Source organism: Carlito syrichta, unplaced genomic scaffold (assembly GCF_000164805.1).
Source record: "Carlito syrichta isolate Samal-C Ts95f unplaced genomic scaffold, Tarsius_syrichta-2.0.1 Scaffold309641, whole genome shotgun sequence".
NCBI classification, from domain to species: Eukaryota; Metazoa; Chordata; class Mammalia; order Primates; family Tarsiidae; genus Carlito; species Carlito syrichta.
Genome location: NW_007253737.1, coordinates 213,385 through 234,652, shown reverse-complemented (window position 1 = coordinate 234,652; position 21,268 = coordinate 213,385). Strand labels below are relative to the sequence as shown.

General features: G+C 43.9%; 1 protein-coding gene across 11 annotated transcripts in view; it reads right to left on the bottom strand.

Moving 5' to 3' along the window:
- SAP130 (Sin3A associated protein 130) overlaps nt 1-21,268 on the bottom strand; it is an 87,851-nt gene that overhangs the window by 63,813 nt on the left and 2,770 nt on the right. For all 11 annotated transcript variants that reach the window (XM_008067476.1, XM_021717294.1, XM_008067477.1 and 8 more), the window contains exons 2-6: nt 12,597-12,832; nt 11,725-11,883; nt 9,631-9,742; nt 7,959-8,083; nt 6,683-6,807 (exon numbers count right to left, since the gene is read on the bottom strand). In XM_008067476.1, coding sequence (XP_008065667.1) covers nt 6,683-6,807; nt 7,959-8,083; nt 9,631-9,742; nt 11,725-11,883; nt 12,597-12,832 — 757 coding nt within the window. The remainder of the gene's footprint in view (nt 1-6,682; nt 6,808-7,958; nt 8,084-9,630; nt 9,743-11,724; nt 11,884-12,596; nt 12,833-21,268) is intronic.

Here is a 21,268-nt window from a genome sequence, read left to right as displayed (position 1 = left end):
CCCAGCAGGTCGAGGCTGCGGTGGCCGGGAGCAGCCACTGCACTCCAGTCTGGGCAACAGAGTGAGACTCCAACTCAAAAAAAAGAAAAAGTGTCATGTCAGCACTAAAAAAATTTTAAATTTTGGTGCATTTTGGATTTCAGGTTAGGGATATAGAACCCATACTTCTCCCAGTAATCAGCATTTTATTTGATTTATTTTATTTTATTTTTAAGTTGGAGTCTCATTCTGTTACCCAGGCTGGAGTGCCATGGCACATTCACGGCCACTCTAGCGTCAACCTGCTGGGCTCTGGTGATCCTTCTGCCTCAGTCTACCAAGTAGCCAGAACTACAGGCACACGCTACCACACCCATTTAATTTTGTTATTTGTTGTAGAGACAAGGTCTTGCCAGGCTGCCCGGTCTGGTCTTGAACCCGCGGGCTCAGGCAATCCACTCGCCTAGGTCTCCCAAAGTGCTGAAATTACAGGCTGAGCCTCCAAGCCCGACCCAAGTTGTTTTATTTATTTTGAGTTGGAGTCTCACTCTGTCACCCAGACTGGAGTGCAGTGGCTGCTCCCAGCCACTGCAGCCTTAACCTGTTGGGCTCCGGCGATCCTTCCACCTCAGCCTTCCAAGTAGCTGGAACTACAGGTGCACACTCCCACGCCCAGCTAATTTTTGATTTATTGTAGAGATGAGGTCTCGCCAAGTTGCCCAGGCGGGTCTTCAACCCACGGGCTCAGGCGATCCACTCACCTCAGCATCCCAAAGTGCTGGGATTACAGGCTGAGCCACCGAGCCCGGCCTGTAGTTGTTTTAAAACAGCCTGAAAGGCACCTCCATGGATAGAGACCCAATTTAGTAACTTGATGACATTTGCAGATGACAAGGGGGTTAATTCACAACTGGACTTAGGATCATTTTCCAGTGTTCAGATGGGGCCTTGCTTGACTTTACTGGAGTGAGGACAAGAGTACTGCAGGCAGAGATTGCCAGTTTGGTTTTTTCTCCTTCTCCTCTCAGAGACCAGTAACAAGAAAATCAAAACAGAGAACTGCAGTCTCCACCTTTGGCAAAACTGGGAGCCACCTAAAATCTCAAACCAAAGAAGAGACAACAGAACTGCCAAAGGCAGGAATAAACAAATAGGACTCAGGTGCCAACAGAGGCAGGATTTCTGAGACTATCAGTTCAGGGATAAAATCCAGTAAAGTATGGTTTTCCAAAGTGAGGAGCACACGCTGACACAGGAAACCAAAATCTTTTTGTTTGTAACAGTGAGAACAAAGCTGGCAGTGAAGCAGGGTCTGGACCACTTCAAAGGGTTAAGAAGCAAAGGATGTATGGTTAAGTTAGGAATCAATCACACAGATATAGATAAGCCTTATTTATGGAGAGGAGTGTGCAGGGAGATCCAGGGAAGAGAGAGCTTTGCCACTTTCAGTAGGCTGTTTGACTGGCTGAAGGAAAATAATGGCCAAGAAAACTCAGAACCCTGAGTCCTTTGGATAATTTCTCCTAGCCCAGTACATAGCTCAGGCTACAAGTACCAATGGAAAAAAGCTGATTCAGAATAAACTCAAATCAATTAAAGACAAATACACAGAAAAGAACCAATACAGGGTCTACTTAAAGATGCTAAAAGGAAAAGAAAAAGTGAAAAGAAACAGGGGCAATGCACTAAAAATGCTTTCACAGGGTAGATTAAAATCATGCCATGAATTTTTAAATGTAAATGAAATAACTTCTATGAAATGAAAACACAAAGCGAAAACATAAAAACTCACTAGAAGTAATGACAGAACAACGGAAGAGAAAATACATGGGCAAAGCTCAAAAGAGAAATAGAAAACTGCTCAGCTGTTTTAGGAATGAAAGCAAAATTAAGAGCAAAACATTAGGAACAATGTTGAAAACAATACCAGATGGAGAAGATTGTGAGCAAAAACAAAAGAAACAAATAGTGAAAAAAGGTTCCATAAATCCATGAAAGACCCAACATACACATAATTGGGTGCCCCTCCCCCAGAATGAACAGAGTTACAATTCATGAAAACTTTCCACAAATATAGTTTTATGTTACAGATTGAAAAGGGACATCATGTCCCAGAACAAAACCATATATAAAGGTCATTATAAAACACATCTTAGGAAATTTGCTAAAATTCAAAGAAAAAGAATCGTAAGAATCATACACAACTAGGCAAAAAGATCAAGGTCTTTTTAAGAGATTTAAAAAAAAAAATCAGCTAGGCGCAGTGGCTCATGCCTGTAATCCCAACACTTTAGGAGGTGGAGGCAAGAGGACTGCGTGAGTCCAGGGGTTTGAGACCAGCCTGAAAAGTTTTGCAAGATTTCGTCTCCACAATAAATCAAAAAATTAATCAGGTGTAGTGGTGCACACCTATGGTTCCAGCTACTTATGGAAGGCTGAGGTGGAAGGATATAATGAGCCCAGCAGCAGGTCGAGGCTGCAGTAGCCATGACCATGCCACACTACACTCCAGCCTGGACAACAGAGTAAAACTCCAACTCCAAAAAAAAAAAAAGAAAAAGAAGAAAAAAAAATCAGGTTGGTCTCAAACTTCTTTATAGCATCAAATTTCAGCTCTAGAAGACAGGAAAAAAATACCTATAAAATACTCATTGAAAGAATATAGAAACACAGAAACATTCTACCAGCTAAATTACTGCTTAAGTATAAAAACCAGTCAGGTTCGGTGGGTCAGCCTGTAATCCCAGCACTTTGGGAGGCCGAGGCGAGTGAATTGCCTGAGCCTGCGGGTTCGAGACCAGTTTGGGTAACTTGACGAGACCTCATCGCTACAACAACAACAAAAAAAATAGCTGGGCATGGTAGCACACACCTGTAGTTCTGGCTACTTGGAAGGCTGAGGCAGAAGGACTGCCGGAGCCCAACAGGTCAACACTGGGGTGGCTGTGAGTGTGCCACTGCACTCCAGCCTGGGTGACAGAGTAAGACTCCAACTAAAAAAAAAAAAACAAAAACAAAACTGGGGAAATGAGTCTGAGCATGCAAAAATTCAAAATACTGGTCCCATCAGTTAAGTCTTTTACAAAGAAAATAAGAGATTTTCATTTAACCAAGTGGTGAATGAAAAAACAATCAAAAAATTGATGGACAAGAGGAATGTATTTCACAGAAAAATTAAGACTTACCACTTACATTTTTCTAGAATTTTACTTCCTATACCTTGAACTAACTTCATTATCATTGGTTTTCTGGCCTTTTGAGAGTTTGGTAGAATTCTATGAAACCAGCTGGGCCTAGTGCTTTTCTGGGAGATAAGACTTTGAAATGATTTCTATTTCTACTTTGGAAATTGGTCTGTTTAAACTTCCTATCTCCAGAATTCAAAGAAAGTCAGATATTAGGAATTTATCACAATCACAGCTATAAGTAGAAAAATCATCTAATCATTAGGGTTTTTGTCTGTTTAGCTATTATATTTCGGGCATATAGCTAGTGTTGTATGAGTGAATGCTGCAAAAGCATTCAACAAAATACAATATCCTTTCTTAAAACTTTCTACACATTGGAAAAATACTTTGATAATATGATAAAGAAAAAAAAACTCTAAACCTACTTTTCATTATACAGTTGGCCTGCAGTATCCATGGGTGGCACACCTCTGAATTCAGCCAACCAGAGATCGAAAATCGTTGGCAAGAAGAGGAGAGCATCAACAAAGATCCAAAAAGCAAAACTTGAATTTACTGGGCACTAAGTACTACGTTGTATCCATGCACATGAAGTGAGGTACACACATCGTACTAGGAATCGTAAGTAATCTAGAGATGATTCAAAGTACGTGGGGAGGATGTGTGTAGGGTGTATGCAAATACTGCACCCGTTTGTGTAAAAGACTTGAGCATCCTTGGATTTTGGCATCTGAGGGCACTCCTGGAGTCAATCCCCCACAGATACTGAGGGATGACTATACATCCATTTATACCTTTTGCACTTCATCATACTATGTGAATATATTAACATTTTGGCTGTTTTTTGAGTCAGCGTCTCACTCTGTCATCCAGGTTGGAGTGCAGTGGCACATTGTGGCTACCACAGCCCCAACCTGGTGGGCCCATACAATCCTTCTGCCTCAGTCTCCCCAGGAGCTGGGACTAAAGGTGCATGCCACCACACCCAGCTATTGTTTTGATTTATTGTAGAGACAAGGTCTCACCAAGTTGCCCAGGCTGGTCTCAAACCTGTGGTGCTCAGGCAATCCTTAAGCCTTTGCCTCCCAAAGTACTGGGATTGCAGTCGTGAGCCACTGCACCTAGCCCAAATATATTAGCTTTTACAAGTAAAAAAAGTTCAAATTTTAGAGCAACAACAAGTAGACTGTTTTATGCTGAGGAGTTGCGTCTATATGTACTTCAGGCAATATATTTAATTATCACAAAGTAAAGTATCCTCATTTTATTGAAGAGGGAACTAAGAAACGGGTTGTTGAAAAACTTGCTTAATGACACACAACTAGATGATAGAGCTAATGGCTAAAGAAAGTTCTAGGCACTATTTTTCACTTAAATTTTATTTTCCTCAGAGTTCTGTTGTGGGTCTCCTTCTTACTCTCTACTGCCTCTGGATAAACTCAAGACACCTCAAAGCTTTAACTGTGGCCCACATGTTGATGACTCCTAAACCCATTTACTCCAGAACAGACATCTCTTCAGTCACCTACAGACAATAGCCACTTGACTGGTTCTACAGATAAACTCAGTATTCTAGAACACAACCTCCTTTCTAAAATCTGCTTTCCTTCTCTTGTTTCTTTTTCCTTTATTAGGTGAAGCAAGGAAGAAACCAAAAAGTATCTCTGACTCCTCCCTCTCCCTCGCCACTCTGCCTAGCTGCCAGCAGATCATCAAGTCCTAGAGATGGCCTCTAGCTTCTGGTAGCTCCCTTCTCCAGGCCTACTCTCCTTGCTTTTATCCAGCATCCTGGCATCCACAGACCAATGGCAAGAATTAAGAACAACCCCTGGAGCTGTGTGAGCTACTTGCAAGACCCATACCCCACTGTCCTCCCCAACCTCCCCACAGTATATCTTGGAGAACATAAAGACAAACAGGCTTACATCTCCATCCCTGATTGTGTCACTCACAAAAAGCCTTTGAGATCATCCCTCATCGAGACTTTATCCCTGTATGGCTCTGTAAATCCCTTAATTTTTCTAGTGTCTTTTCTTTCCAAACATCCAACCCTTACAGTGTACCCTACCCTGGACTCACAAATCATTTTAGCAAAATCCCCCATGTGTCCTCAAACCTCTTCTCTGAATATATCCTTTCCTTTCCTACACTAATCAATCGTGGTTCTCTCCTGAGAACACTCTCCCCTCCAGCCCTCTCCAGTGGGAATCATTTTCTCTATCATAACCCTCTTCTCCATCTCATCTGTCTCCCTAGATTGTCTCCTCTGGATCTCTTCTTCCCTGGACTTCAGACTCATATATCAACCGTCTCCCATCTCCACATACTCAAAAGTCATCACAACCTTAAAGCACCCAAAACCAAAGTCTGGAACTTCCCCTGCAAAGCCGCCCACTGTTCTCTATCTCTCTAGGTGTACAGCCAACTAGCACCACAAGTAATCCTGACGCCTCTCCTTCTCTCATGCTCCCTGGTCATTCCTCAGAAATCATCTTCAAAATCTACCCCGAATCTAACCAAATCTTTCTATCTCCACCATCATCTCTCCTATATTCTGGCTATACTCTTCTCTGCAATCTCTGCTTCCAAGGTTGCCTCTTCACAGCCTACTCTTCTAGCAACTAGGCTGATCCAACTAAAACTTCTGATCACGGCACTACTCTGCTCAAAACTCTGCCAAGGCTTCCCATCACACCTCAAGCAAAGTCCAGATCCTGAGAGTGGCTCACAGGGGCCTGAGTGCTCTGGAGTGTTTCAAACTAGGGCCACTGTGCCACTTTCCTCACCAGGGAGCCCCTTGTCTTGATTCCCATCTCAGGGCCGTGGCCCTACTGTTCCCCCTGCCTAAAATGCTGTTCTCCCAGATAATCACACATCCTTGCATCTTTCAATTTTCTGCTCAAATGGATTCTTGTCAAGAAAGCCCTCCCTGACCAGATTATATAAAATAATAAGTCCCCTGCACTACTCACCTTGTCCCCTTTTACCCTAATTTTTCTCTGAAGCACTTTTCACCATCTAGACAGCTATATATTTATTGTTTCTCCAGCCCTAAAAATAGAAGCTCTATGCAGGCAGAAATTCCTTTGTTCAATGCTTTAACCCGAGCATCTGAAACACTACATGACTCATGAAAAAGCACTCAATAATTAGCCAGTGCAGTGGTTCATGCCGGTAATCACAGCACTTTGGGAGGCGGAGGCAAGAAGATTGTCTGAGCCCAGGGGTTCAAGATCAGTCTGGGCAATTTGGCGAGATCTCATCTCTACAATAAATAAAAAAATTAGCCAGGCATCATGGCATGCGCCTCGAGTTCCAACTACTTGGAAGGCTGAGGCAAAAGGATCGCCTGAGCCGAGCAGGTAGAAGCTGAGGTGGCCGTGAGCATGCACTCCGGCCTGGGCGATACAACTCAAAAAAAAAAAGCACTCAATAAACATTTGTATTAAATGAAGGGAGTCAGACAGAAAGAAGAGAGGGTGGCTCAGTCTTCATACTGTCCCCATTATGTATACCTCAGGGCTGAATCAGTAGCATGTGCCGCTGTTGTTGTGATGACTGGAGACTGAGCCCTGGTGGCTGACACAGTGGCTACCACAGCAGGAGGGATGGCATTGGAGGTGGTCACAGGTGGACGAGACTGCCAAAAGAAAAGACATTTCATGTAAAACAAAAGGCAAAATATAATACAGTAAGTCAAACACTTAAAGTATTATTTGAATCTTGAACCTCCAGATAAGAATGTTTCTGTCTAAATCAAAGTAAATTCTCACCATTCTGATTGAGGAATTCTCTCTTCAGGTATGCTGTTGTAAGATCAAGAGTCAGAATTACCAAAATCTCTCTTGGTTGGACAGTGTATGAGGCTATTCCTTGCAAATATGACTGGAGTCAAAATTCTGCCCTACTATTGGTACAAATTAGAATCTAACCCAGCTGGGCATGGTGGTTCATGCCCAAAACCCCAGTGCTTTGGGAGTCTAAAATAGGAGGATCATTTAAGGCCAGTTCAAAACCAGCTAGGGCAACCTAGTGAGACCTCCACTCTACAAAAAAACAAAAACATTAGCTGGGCGGGGTGGTGTGTGCCTATAGTCTCAACTACTTGGGAGACTGAGGCAGAAGGATTGCCCGAGTTCGGGAGGTTGAAGCTGCAGTGAGCCATGGTCATGCCACTACACTCCAGCCTGGGTGACAGGGAGACTCTGACTCATGAACAAACAAACAAAAAAAGAATCTAATCCTTCTGATCTCAGATCTGTCGTCGATCCCAACGTAGACATTTTACGCTACTATACAACCCAGAGCCTTCCACAGAGGACCTACTCAGCTACTGGATAGAGCTGCTGGCTTCCAGGCCATCTACACTAGCATGCAAAAGGCAAACGCAGGCTAACAGTATTCCTTTTCAGCTAATGGTTCAGGATGGCCATATGTCTTCTGGATGTTCTGACATGGACCGAGTATTCTTATCACCACATCTGTGTGAGATGAAAATCCTTCTCAGGCCCAGCTAGCCTCCTAAACACCGCCCCCACCCTCCCTCTCTTGCTTACTACTGGTCACTGACTTCCCCTTCACTTCCTCTTCACTCCTCTGAATCCCCATTACCACACTCATCCTCACACAGCACTTTCCCTGGCAACCTCTCCCTTTCTTCCAAAAGTTCCTATGTCCGGGCAACTAGATTGCAAGTCCCTGAGGTCAAGGACTCCTCCAGTGCCTGGTGAAGTAAATAACTCCAATGAGACACTTGATACTTGCTGGCTGAGAACCCCAACCATGACATGCCTGGATTGGTTGGTGAATGATGTGCTGTACTGCTGGTTGAGCGGTAGCAGCATTTGGCAGCTGCGAAGTCGGTCTCAGAACCGTGGTGACTTTAGAACTGGACATCACAGCAGCAGCAGCTGCACCTGAAAAAAATGTTTTTATTAATATGGTCTCCGGGTTCACAATTTAAATAGAGCCAGTATATTCCCTGGGAAAATAATCAAGATGCTTTCTAAAATTCAGTAGTATGCTGGTATTCAGCTGCAGTCTGCTATGTACACTTCCCAGGTCACCTCACAGAAAACTAAGAAAACAAGGACTCGGGAGATTTAATAAGATTAATATTGCTCCTTCAAAGACAGTCTCCAACAAAACTAGCTACTGTTTTGTTTTGGCTTTTTTTTTTTTTGAGTCAAGGCCTCACTGACTCGCCCAGGCTGAAGTGCAATGGCACCCTCACAACAGTCACGGCTCACAGCAGCCTTGACTTCCTGGGTTCAGGCGATCCTGCCGCCCCAGCCTCCTGAGCAGCTGGGACGGCAGGCATGCACCACTATGCCTGGCTGATAGTTTGAGTCTCTGAAGAGACGAGGTTATCACCATGTTGCCTCGCAGGTCTCAAACTCCTGGGCTCAACAATCCGCCCACCTCAGCATCCCCAAGTGCTGGGATAACAGGTGCGAGCCAGAATGCTGGCCTGGTTTTGCTTTTTAAGCGCAAGCCCATAGCAGCAAAGCACAGCGTGAACAGCACAGCGTGATGCCGTTGTCTGCTCCAGTGAGGGCTGCAGCACTTTGCCCACCACCACCTCTGCACCGTCAGGACAGCCGCCAACACCGTGAGAAGGGCGCTACTGCCTTAGAGTTTTCACAAAATAGTGTTGAGCCCGCAGGCCCTCTAAAAAGGTCTGTGAACCACACTGGGGAACCAATTAGCTCTGCCATGATTAAGCAAACCTGGTTTTGTGTTTGTGAACCTGAATTTGCCAATAATCTCCAACTGTCTTATACGCTCCAATAAAAGTATATAATGTTAACAATTTCTGGCCAAAGCTCATTCAGTATATAATCTTACAACCTACTATAACTTAATTATGAAAGTACATTCATCTTAGCCGAGAGCAATGGCACATGCCGGTATCCCAGGTACGAGGGAGGCTGAGGAGAGGGCACGGCTTGAGCCCAGAAGTCTGAGATCAGCCTGTGCAACACGGGAAGATCCCGTCTCAAATAATAATAATAATAATCTTATCGTTGCATACGTTTAAGAAAAATTTAGTAACCGCTGTCATTCAATTTTTAAAATATTCAATATTAATACTTGTGATTTATTAGAAATGAAAACCATGTTTATACTATCATGGCTTTGAGGAGGTGCTCAATATAAACGCTTTTCAGACCATACTAAAAATGTGAATTGTTTTCAGTCTACACATATACACACTTGTAGTGCAACTGTAGTAAGCACATATTAGACCATGCAAAAAACATACACTGCTCTAAGTTTACTTCTACTGCGTGCACCTTTCTTAAATGAGGGGGAAAAAAGGCTTATTGTCTCAAGGTTCTCCAGGCTGTTGTCTTGCAGCTTTAATGAGCTGGTTCTAGATACATTCTGTGTTACCAAATTCTACCAAATGAATATACTGCTACTGCATTTCAAGAGTCTGAACAACACATGCAGTCTTCACCTCGAGGCAAATGAGAAGCTCCGATGTGCAGTGGGGGCCCAGGAGCATTGCTGCGTATGATGGACATCTGCACATTTGTGGTCATGATATGATGCAAGTTGCTGGGATGTCCCTGAAAGAAATGAGGTGCAACGTTATTTTCACGGCAATGGCTCGGTTTTAGTCATTGCCTTAGGAAGTCAGGTGTCTCTAAATGTGAGTCAAGTTTTTTTCTTTTTTTTAGATAGTGAGTACCCCAAGAGAAAGAGTCAAAACCATTTTGCTTTAACTTTTTTTACATACCATACTATATGAGGGAGGACCCCCCCAAAGCACAAGAATTTGTTTCTAAAAAATTGTGTACTTATTCTTTTTTTTATTTTTTTGAGTTGGAGTCTCACTCCTTCGCCCAGGCTGGAAGGCAGTAGCACACATGCTCACGGCCACCCCAGCATCGACCTGCTGGGCTCCAGCGATCCTTCCGCCTCAGTCTTCCAAGTAGCTGGAACTACAGACATGTGCTACCACACCTGGAAATTTTTTATTTTATTGTAGAGACAGGGTCTCGCCAAGTTGCCCAGGCTGGTCTCGAACCTGCGGGCTTAGGCAATCCACTCGACTCAGCCTCCCTTCATCACCTTCAAAGTACCCTGCTGTTTGATGTAATACACCTACCAAGACATTTTTTCCACTGCTCAAAGCAGTTTTTGAACTCATCAATTTTGATGCCTTTTAGTGCTTCTGCCATCTTTTGTTTCACCTCTTCCACATCAGCAAAATGTTTCCCTTTGAGGACTTTTTCCATCAGGGAAATGAAAAAAAGCTGTTTCAGGCAAGACTGGGTGAGGAGGGAGGATGGGGCACAGGGGTCAAGCCCCATGGGTCAAAAACTGTTGAACACTCAGCATGGCACATGGTCATGGTGGAAGAACTAGTCACCTGCTTGCCACAACTCAGCACGTTTCTTCCACAAATCCTCTCTCACAACAATGCGAGGTGGTACACTGATGCCGATGGGTTCCTAGAATACTTACTTAGTGAGGAAAGCCTATACTACAAGGGGTCTGCCCTTTAGAAGATAAATTCAGGGTTTTTTTTAGGGTCCCCACTCGTATAATTACTCATGTCAACGGCATGTTAGAAGGGACTGTGAGGATCCACCAACTGCAGCTAGATTCAGCAAGAGGTGACTTCCTTGACTACTTTTAGAAACTCTCATCTGTAACATTAGCCTTTCACATTTGCTTTCTCTGTACTGCTTATTTTTTCCCATCCTCACTACTTCCTTTCCAAGACACTGCATCCACCTACTCTCTAAGCTAGACAGACTTTCTAAATAAATGTTGGTGAGCATCCCACAGGTACTCCCTTACCAGCTCCTCAGCTCACCCTAAAATGGCCCTTGCTCACATTCTCCCAACCCTCTGATGGCAATGCCTCTCCAGGGGGTTCCTATGTTCCTCCAAGTATTCAGCAGTATGACAAAAGGAAAAAAACACAGTGCATCTCTTTGGAATAGCAATGCTACATGAAAACAAAGGGAAGAGTTTGAGAGTTAGTTTTTTGATAGGTAAAGAATTTAAAATATTTAATAAATCAAATACACATAGTGGAGTAGAACTACAAAATTTCAAAAAAAGTCTTACGTAAAAAAGAGAGATCTCAAAATAAATGTTCAGCTCTAGAGAGCGGCTTGAGAGAACCCACTAGTATCCCAAGAGATGCACATCTATTCGCCTCAGAGAAAAACATAGAGAAGCACTGCCCGACACTATTGTTGGGAGGTTGTTCTTAACTCATCAGAACTGTCTACCAAAAACCAAAGACAAATTGGACTTCTGACTCGTCGAAGACATGACGATTTTATCTAGATTTATATCTCACACTGAGAGTAAAGCCTAGCATATAGATGCTAAGTAAATTCTGTCTAAATGACCACTGTACATACTGGCTTCTACTCTCTACAGCTATCCTTCTCTCTCAAACCTACTAACTTCCCCTTGCAGATATCAGTGACCATTTAATTTTCTAGTTAGCTCAGCGCCAAATGTACTTCTGGCATTCAACAAATAATGGCATTTCAGTTCGAAAATCAGTAAATTAAGAGAAAGAAACCTGTTGTCCACTGATCGTTGCCACAGGAATGGCTGAAGCTTGAGGGATGCTACTCTCCATGGTAACGGTAACCTGCCCTGGAACCTTGGGGGGAAGTGACAAGGTGGAAGGTGGAGCAGGAGCAATGGGACGGCTAGGCATGGTGGGCTTCGGGGGCGGCTGCAAAAAGAAAACCACAGAAGGCATATCAGTGGTCTTGTACTAGTGATGCATTTCACACTACCATCAAGAGCACACAAATCAAACCGGAGAGTGACAGGAAAGATGCCAGAAGTTTCACATATTTTATCTATCAGCATCATAGCTTTTCCACTGAAGTGCTAGCAATTCCATTTCATAGATGAGGAAACATACAAAGCAAGGTAAGTAACTTGCTCAAAGCCATGCACACATTAAAAAGTAGAACTGAGAATAAAGCCCAGAGCTATATGGTTCATGGCCCACACCCTTTCTTCTACACGATGCTGTTTTCCAAGTTTGAGCGAAGTAAACAAAACTCCCAGTAACTGAAAATAACCCCAACATAACACACAGCCAATATGCTATGATACCCCTAAATTTGCCAGCTATTAACACAAACCTTGGAGAAGAGTGCCAGTCCAAGATAATCTAACTTAGCATGTCCATAAGTTGAATAATAGCCACGTCAAAATGGGGAGCAGAAAAGACTCTGTGATGTCAACTGCCCAGTGGCACAAGATGAGGCACTACATAACACCAAGGCTCTGAGTTAGAGCAGAGCTGAACTAATAGGTCATAAATTTTAAAAAAAGTACGATCTAAGATACACCCTAAGATTACATGGAAACTGCTACAAGTATAAATCAGGCTTTAGCTACAGTTCAGTGTAATATTTTAAACCTCTCCATTACCTTCATAAGTCCCTCGGAAAATGAAAGTGGCACTGCTGGTGTCAGGTGTGCTGGCGGGGCTGTCACTGCAACAGGTGTGGCCGATGCAACAGCATGGTGTGTAGACAACATCTGAACCTGTGGATAGGGCCTCACCACGACAGGCTCTTGCTTCTCTTCTCGGGACTGGAGGGAACTGCTGGAACTCATGTGCTCCCTGGCACTGACTTCAGACTCTCGACCAGATTCATCATTGACTAGTGAAGACATTAAGGGTAAGACAGTATGTCCACATTCTCCCAACACTGACAGAGCAACATAGAGAATAGTGTCACCTGACATTGAGTTTTGGAATTGAAAAAGTGACCATTTGTGAGGTTTTCTTTTCTTTTAAAAATAATGCTTAGATTATATTGAATTTAAACCTATTTTCATCCAACAATTCAGACACTGTGTCTAAATATTGTCTTTGGTAGCAATTGTCAATTTCTTCTGTCTCTGAGCTCTTTTCTCTTTTTGTGAGGTTTTCTTAACAAGGAGAATTTGGGCACTGGATTCTTCTGATAGAAAATCCACAGCCAGGCTCAGTGGCTCAGCCTATAATCCCGCGCCTTTGGGAGGCTGAGGTGAGTGGATTGCCTGAGCCCGCGGGTTCGAGACCCACCTGGGCAGCGAGACCTCATCTCTACAATAAAATCAAAAAAATCAGCTGGGTGTGGTAGCGCATGCCTGTAATTCCGGCTACTTGGAAGGCTGAGGCGGAAGGATCGCCGGAGCCCAGTAGGTCAAGGCTGCAGTGGCCGGGAGCGGCCACTGCACTCCAGTCTGGGTGACAGAGTGAGACTCCAACTCAAAAAAAAGAAAAGCCACAACTGTGAGCCACAACTCTCTTCTGATGAGACTCAAGAGCCACAACTGTGAAAAGCAGTACTCAATCTGGATATTGTGGCTTTCTACCTTATAACAAACTTTTAGCTCATTTTATGTGGCCTGATAACCACATAAAATGAGCTGAAATCGATAAAAGTACAATATAGTGTCAGGCGCAGTGGCTCACGCCTGCAATCCCAGCACTTTGGGAGGCCTAGGTGGGCGGATTGCTTGACCCCAAGAGTTCGAGACTAGCCTGGGTAATAAAGTGAGACCTCATTTCTTTTTTGTGTGTGTGTGTTGGAGTCTCACTCTGTCGCCCAGACTGGAGTGCAGTGGCCACTCCCGGCCACCGCAGCCTCGACCTGCTGGGCTCCAGCGATCCTGCTGCCTCAGCCTTCCCCTGCCGCCTCAGCCTTCCAAGTAGCTGGAACTACAGGCGTGTGCTACCACGACCAGCTGCTTTTTTGCTTTATTGTAGAGATGAGGTCTTGCTGTCCAGGCGGGTCTCAAACCCGCGGGCTCAGGCAATCCACTCACCTCAGCCTCCCAAAGGCGCGGGATTACAGGCTGAGCCACTGAGCCCGGCTATGAGACCTCATTTCTACAAAACATTAGCTGAGTGTGGTGGCACACGCCTGCAGTCCCAGCTACTCCGGAGGCTGAGGCGGAAGGATCACTTGAGCCCAGGAGTTCACGGCTGTGGTGAGTTGTGACTATGCCACTATACTACAGCCTCAGTGACAGTGAGACCAAAATTTTTTTAAAAAGTGTAATACAGGATACAAAACAATCAAAAACATATTTTTTAAGAGTTGCTAAAATCTGACATTAAAAACATATTTTAAGTTGGGCTCAGTGGCTCAGCCTGTAGTCCCACGCCTTTGGGAGGCTGAGGTGAGTGGACTGCCTGAGCCCATGGGTTCGAGACCTGCCTGGGTAGGCGAGACCTCATCTCTCCAATAAATCAAAAAATTAGCCGGGCGTGGTAGCGCATGCCTGTAATTCCGGCTACTCGGAAGGCTGAGGCGGAAGGATCACCGGAGCCCAGCAGGTGGAGGCTGCGTGGCCAGGAGCAGCCACTGCACTCTAGTCTGGGCAACAGAGTGAGATTCCAACTCAAAAAAAAAAAAAATTAGCGGGGCGTGGTAGCGCACGCCTGTAATTCCGGCTACTTGGAAGGCTGAGGCGGAAGGATCGCTGGAGCCCAGCGGTTTGAGACTGCGGTGGCCGAGAGCGGCCACTGCACTTCAATCTGGGCGACAGAGTGAGTACTCCAACTCAAAAAAATAAAAAGAAATAAAAAAATAAAAAACATATTTTAGGCCAGTCTGGACAAAAAAGACATCACTAACAAAAAATAATTTAAAAAAAACAAAAAAAACTAGCTAGGCGTTTCTATAGACAGCTACCATGTGTCTATAGTCCCAACTACTCAGAAGACTGAGGCAAAAGGATCTCTTGAGTCAAGGAGGTTGAGGCTGCGGTGAGCTGTGATTGTGCCACCATACTCCAGCTTGGGCAACAGAGTGAGACCCTAACTCAAAAACCAAAAAACAAAAACCAAAAGACGACATATTTTAAGTACAGTTCCTAACTCCAAGAACATATAACTTTTCAAATCTGAGAGGGAGAGAAAGGAGAGATACTTTTTAATTGTATGCTCTTTTTCTTCTGGAATTTTGGACTACCAGAACACATAACTCACTTAAAAATTAAGTTTAAAAAATCAAAGAACAGCCGGGCTCGGTGGCTCAGCCTGTAATCCCGCGCCTTTGGGAGCCTGAGGTGAGTGGATTGCCTGAGCCTGCAGGTTCGAGACCTGCCTGGGCAGAGAGACCTCATCTCTAAAATAAATCAGAAAATCAGTCGGGCGTGGTAGCGCAAGCCTGTAATTCCAGCTATTCGGAAGGCTGAGGCAGAAGGATCGCCGGAGCCCAGCAGGTCGAGGCTGAGGTGGCCAGGAGTGACCACTGCACTCCAGTCTGGGCGACAGAGTGAGACTCCAACTCAAAAAAAAAAAAATCAAAGAACAAATACTAATACAATAAAGAGTGGGAGTGTAAATTAGTACAACTTCTATGGAAATCAGTATGGAAAGTTCTCTAAAGGTAGATCTAGCACTCCCACTACTAGGTGTCACCCAAAGGAACAGAGGCCATTAAATTAAAAAGATACCTGAACTTTCATGTTCATTACAGCACAATTGACAATTGCAAAGATGTGGAATCAACCTAAATGCCCATCAACCGATCAGTAGATAATGAAAACTTAGTATATGTAGACTATGGAATACTATTCAGCCGTCAAAAAGAACGAAACAACGTCTTTCACAGGAACTTGGATGGAACTGGAGAACATCATCGTAAGTGAACACAGGAAGAGAAAACCAAACACATGTTCTTAACTATAAGCTAAACGAAGGATCTGCAAAGGAATAGAGAAGGGTACAGTGGGCACTGGAGATCCAAAACTGGGAAGGGAAATGAGATGAAGGGACGAAAATCTACCTTTCTAGCACAATGTGCACAAGTACGAGTGGTGCGTACACTTACAGCCCAGACTTCTTCACCACTATACAACGCAAACATGTAACCAAAAACTTTATACTCCCCATAGACTATTGAAACAAAATAATAATAAATATAAATAAATAGTTTACAACACTATTAACTCATACCTGTCTATCGTTTTCCAAAATAATATTGGAAAATCACTTACGTCAAGAATTTAAATTATTTGGAAAATTACAAAGAAAGTAGAGCTGTCCCCAAATCTTCCCCCAAAGGTACCAAGAGTTAATAGTTTGGTGACACTTCTCATCTCTTTTATTTATTTTGAGGTGGAGTCTCACTCCGTCGGTCAGGCTGGAGTGAAGTGGCACGATCACAGCTACCACAGCTTTGACCTGCTGGGCTGAGGCAATCCTTTCACCTCAGCCCTTCAAGTAGCTGGAACTACAGGTGTACGCCACCACATCCAGCTAATTTTTTAAATCTTTTGTAGAAACAAGATCCTGTCATGCTGCCCAGGCTGGTCTTGAACTCCTAAGCCCAGACAATCCTCTTGCCTCAGCCTCCCAAAGTGCTGGGATTACAGGTGCACCAGCCACCCTGCCCAGCCAACTCATCTCTTTTAAATTTTGAGTGGATTTTAATTTACCTTTTTTCATTAAAGTATACCCTTCATAAAGATAAGCATATAAAAGTTAATTGTGGCCAGGCTCAGTGGCTCAGCCTGTCATCCCAGCACTTTGGGAGGCCGAGGAAAGTGGACTGCCTGAGCCCGCAGGCTCGAGACCAGCCCGGGCAACTTGGTAAGACCCCGTTTCTACAATAAATAAAAAATTAGCCGGGCATGGTAGCATGCGTCTGCAGTTCTGGCTACCCAGAAGGGTGAGGCGGAAGGATCACTGGGGCCCAGAAGTTCGACGCTGGAGTGGCCGTGAGCATGCATGCCAGCCTGGGCAATGGAGTGAGACTCCGACTCAAAAACAAAAACAAATGTTAATTGTGCAGTTCAATGAACTTTTTTTCCCAACGAACTTTCACAAACTGAATACAATGAGTAACCAGCACACAGCTTAAGAAGCAAAACATTACTACTGGTCCCCCAGAGACCCTCCATTCAGCCTCATTCCTGTCACTATCCCTGCCAAGGAAACCAATATCCTAAATTGTAACACTACAGATTAGTGTTGCCTATACTTTAACTGTATATAAACAGACTAATAACAAATACACCCTGTTGTGTCTTGCTTCTTTCACTTTACAGGAATGAGATTCATCCATGTTACTACACACAGCTATAGATCTTTCTTTCCCAGTGCTATATCTAGTATGACACTGTATGAATAATGCACAAATTATGTTTTTAGTGTTAAGAGGCACTTCAAATAGTTTTCAGGTTTTTGCTATTTTAAACAGCACGAGTAATATTCTACCACATACATACGGGGAAAATATGTATCCCTTCCACTGAATATATACCTATGGCGGAACTGAGTAATATAGAATACCGTACCATTTTCTGGAGGCTAAACAGGATTCTATTTCAAGGATGTCCTATAGTTTTTTTAGCCACTATAGCACTGATGGGCTTTTAGGTTATTTCCAAATTTTTGCTATTATCAACAATCCTATCCAGAGATCTCTTCAGGAGAAAAATTTCTAAAAGCTCAAGAGATGAGTGAAAAGACTGACGTGTATTTTCTTTTTTGCTGTATACTGACTTTTTCATCAAGTCATTTAGAATTTTTTTTTTTTTTTTTTGAGTTGGAGTCTCACTCTGTCGCCCAGACTGGAGTGCAGCGGCCGCTCCCGACCACCGCAGCCTCGACCTGCTAGGCGCCGGCGATCCTTCCGCCTCAGCCTTCCAAGTAGCCGGAATTACAGGCATGCGCTACCACGCCCGGCTGATTTTTTGATTTATTGTAGAGATGAGGTCTCGCTGCCCAGGCGGGTCTTGAACCCGCGGGCTCAGGCAATCCACTCACCTCAGCCTCCCAAAGGCGCGGGATTACAGGCTGAGCCACCGAGCCCGGCTTGTCATTTAGAATTTTTAAAATTCTGACTTATAAAACCACTGAGGTGTAATTTACATACACTAACATGGATATTATAAGAGTAGAAAGTTCAATGATTCTTTTCACAAACATCTCCAGCAACACTAAGAGTAGAATGAGTGGGTCAAATCTTAGGTAAATGTTTAACTTTACCAAAGTACTTTCCGAAACAGTTGTACCACTTTACGTTCCCACCAGCAGAGTATGAGAGCTCCAGTTCTCATCATCCTCACTCATGTTTGCTATACAGCCATTCTAGTGGGTGGTGTGTAGTGTGCAACTCACTGTAGTCTCAGTGAGCATTTCCACAAAGACCAGTAATGCTGAACATTTTTTGACGCCTTTTTTATTTTAATTTCTGCAATTTATATACTTTTTTTTTGGAGTTTGAAGTCTCACTTTGTCGCCCAGGCTAGAGGGCAATGGCACACTCATAGTCACCCCAGCACTGACCTGCTGTGCTCTGGCTATCCTTCCACCGTAGCCTTCCAAGTAGCCAGAACTACAGGCATCCACTATGATGCCCAGCTAATTTTTTGATTTATTGTAGAGACAAGGTCTCACCATCTTGCCCAGACTGGTCTCGAACTAATGGGCTCAGACAATCCTCTCGCCTCAGCCTCCCAACGTGCTGGGATTACAGGCTTGAGCCACTGCACCTGGCTGAGCATTTTTTAATGAGATCATAGGCCAATTATATATATCTTCTTTTGTGAATGATATATTCATCTTTTGACCCATTTTTAATTAATTAGCTTTTCTGAGACACAATTCATATATAACATTCACTAATTACTTGTGTAACTAGATAATTTCTCACAAAAGTGTACAGTCATATAATACAATGATGATACTGATCATTTTCTATTACTCCAACAAATTCACTCATGCCGCTTTGCAATCAATTCCTTCCTTCCCCACCTCTATTACCCAGAAACCACTGATCTGCTTTCTGTCACTATAAGTTTGTCTTTTCTGGAATTTAATACAAATAGAATCACACAATCTGTCGTCCTATATGCCTGGCTTCTTTCCATTAGTACAATGTTTTTGAGGTTTATCCATGTTGCTGGGTACATGGGTAGCCTGGTCCTTTTTATTGCTGAGTAGTATTCTACTGTATGGATATACTACAACTTGCTTATCTGGTTACCAGTTGATAAACACGTGTTTTTCTCCCAGGTTTTGGCTACTCTAAAACTCCTATGAACATTTGAGTACAAGTCTTTGTGTAAACACAGATTTCCATTTGTCTTGGATAGATACCTAAGGACGAGACTGCTCAGTTGGGTATGCTGAATTTTATAAGACATTGCCAAATTTTTCTGAAGTAGCTCGACCATTTTGCATTCTCACCCATAACATATGAGTTCTATTTGGCTCCACAACCGCACTAACACATGGTACTGCTGATCTCTGTGAGTTTAGTCTTTGTAGCAGATGTGTTGTAGTGGTTTCAATCTGCACTGCCCTGAGGATTAATAAGCATCTTTCCATGTGCTTCTCTGGTAGTCATTCAGCTTTTTGGTGAAAAAATTATCTGTCTTTTCACTACTGAGTAATGGGAGTTCTTTATGTGTTCAGGATATAAGTCCTTTATAGATTAATTTATCACAAATGTAGCTTCTCAGTCTGTGGCTTGCCCTTTTATTTTCTTAATAGGGTCTTTTGTAGAGCAGGCATTTTAATCATACTGTATCAATTGCTTTTTTTTGCATCAGGGTCTTACTCTGTTGCCCAGGCTGAAGTGCAGTGGCACGATCAGGGCTCACCGCAACCTCAATCTTCTGGGGTCACGTGATCCTTCTACCTCAGCCCTCCCCCTTCCCCCCAGTAGCTGGGACTACAGGCATGTACCACCACACCTGGCTAATTTTTTAAAATTACTTTGTAGAGACAAAGTCTGGCTATGTTGCCTAGACTGATCTCAAGCAATCCTCCCGCCTCAGCCTTCCAAGCTGCTGGGATTACAGGGATGAGCCACCATGCCTGGCCTCTTCCTTTATGATTAATATTTTTTGTGCCGGGCTCAGTGGTTCACCCCGTAATCCCGCGTTTTGAGAGGTTGAGGTGAGTGAACTGTCTAAGCCCGCGGGTTCCAGACCCACCTGGGCAACTTGGTGAGACCTCATCTCTACAATAAATCAAAAAATTAGCCGGGCGTGGTAGTGCGCACCTGTAGTTCCAGCTACTTGGAAGGCTGAGGCGAAAGGATCGCCAGAGCCCAGCAGGTCGCTGCTGCGGTGGCCAGGAACGGCCACTGCACTCCAGTCTGGGAGATGGAGTGAGACTCCAACTCAAAAAATATATATATTTTTTGTGATCTAATCTATTTCTCCTTACTCCAAGGTTGTAAACACTTTCCTGTTTTCTTTTAGAAATTTAAAATTTTACATTTGGGTATATGATATATTTTAAGTTAATCTTTGTGCATAGAGAAGATAAAGTCCAAGGTTCATTTTTTTCTCCATATGGATGTTCTGGTGTTCCAGCATTACTTCAAGAAAAGACTGGCCGGGCTCAGTGGCTCAGCCTGTAATCCCAGCACTTTGGGAGACCGAGGTGAGTGGACTGCCTGAGCCCACAGGTTCGAGACCCACCCAGGCAACTTGGTGAGACCCCATCTCTACAATAAATCAAAAATTAGCCGGGCATGGTACTGCGCACCTGTAGTTCTGGCTACTTGGAAGGCTGAGTCGGAAGGATTGCTGGAGCCCAGCAGGTCAAGGCTGCGGTGGCTGTGAGTGTGCCACTGCATTCCAGCCTGGGCAACAGAGTGAGACTCCAACTCAAAAAAAACCCCAAAAAACTATCACTCTTTTGCTTTATTTTTTATTTTTATTTTTGAGTTGGAGTCTCACTCTATTGCCCTGGCTGGAGTGCAGTGGCATGCTTGCAGCCACCACAGCCTCAACCTGCTGGGCTCAGGCGATTCTTCCGCCTTAGACTTCCAAGTAGCTATAACTACAGGCATGAGCCACCACGCCCAGCTAATTTTTTTTATTTATTGTAGAGATGAGGTCTCTCCAAGTTGCCCAGACTGGTCACAAACACCTGGTCTCAGGCAAACCTCTCACCTCGGCCTCACAAACTATTGGGATTACAGGTTTAAGCCACTGCACCTGGCCCATTTTCCTATTGAATTACTTGTGCACCTTTGTCAAAAATGAGTTGACCTAGCCGGACTCGGTGGCTCAGCCTGTAATCCCGTGCCTTTGGGAGGCTGAGGTGAGTGAATTGCCTGAGCCCGCGGGTTCGA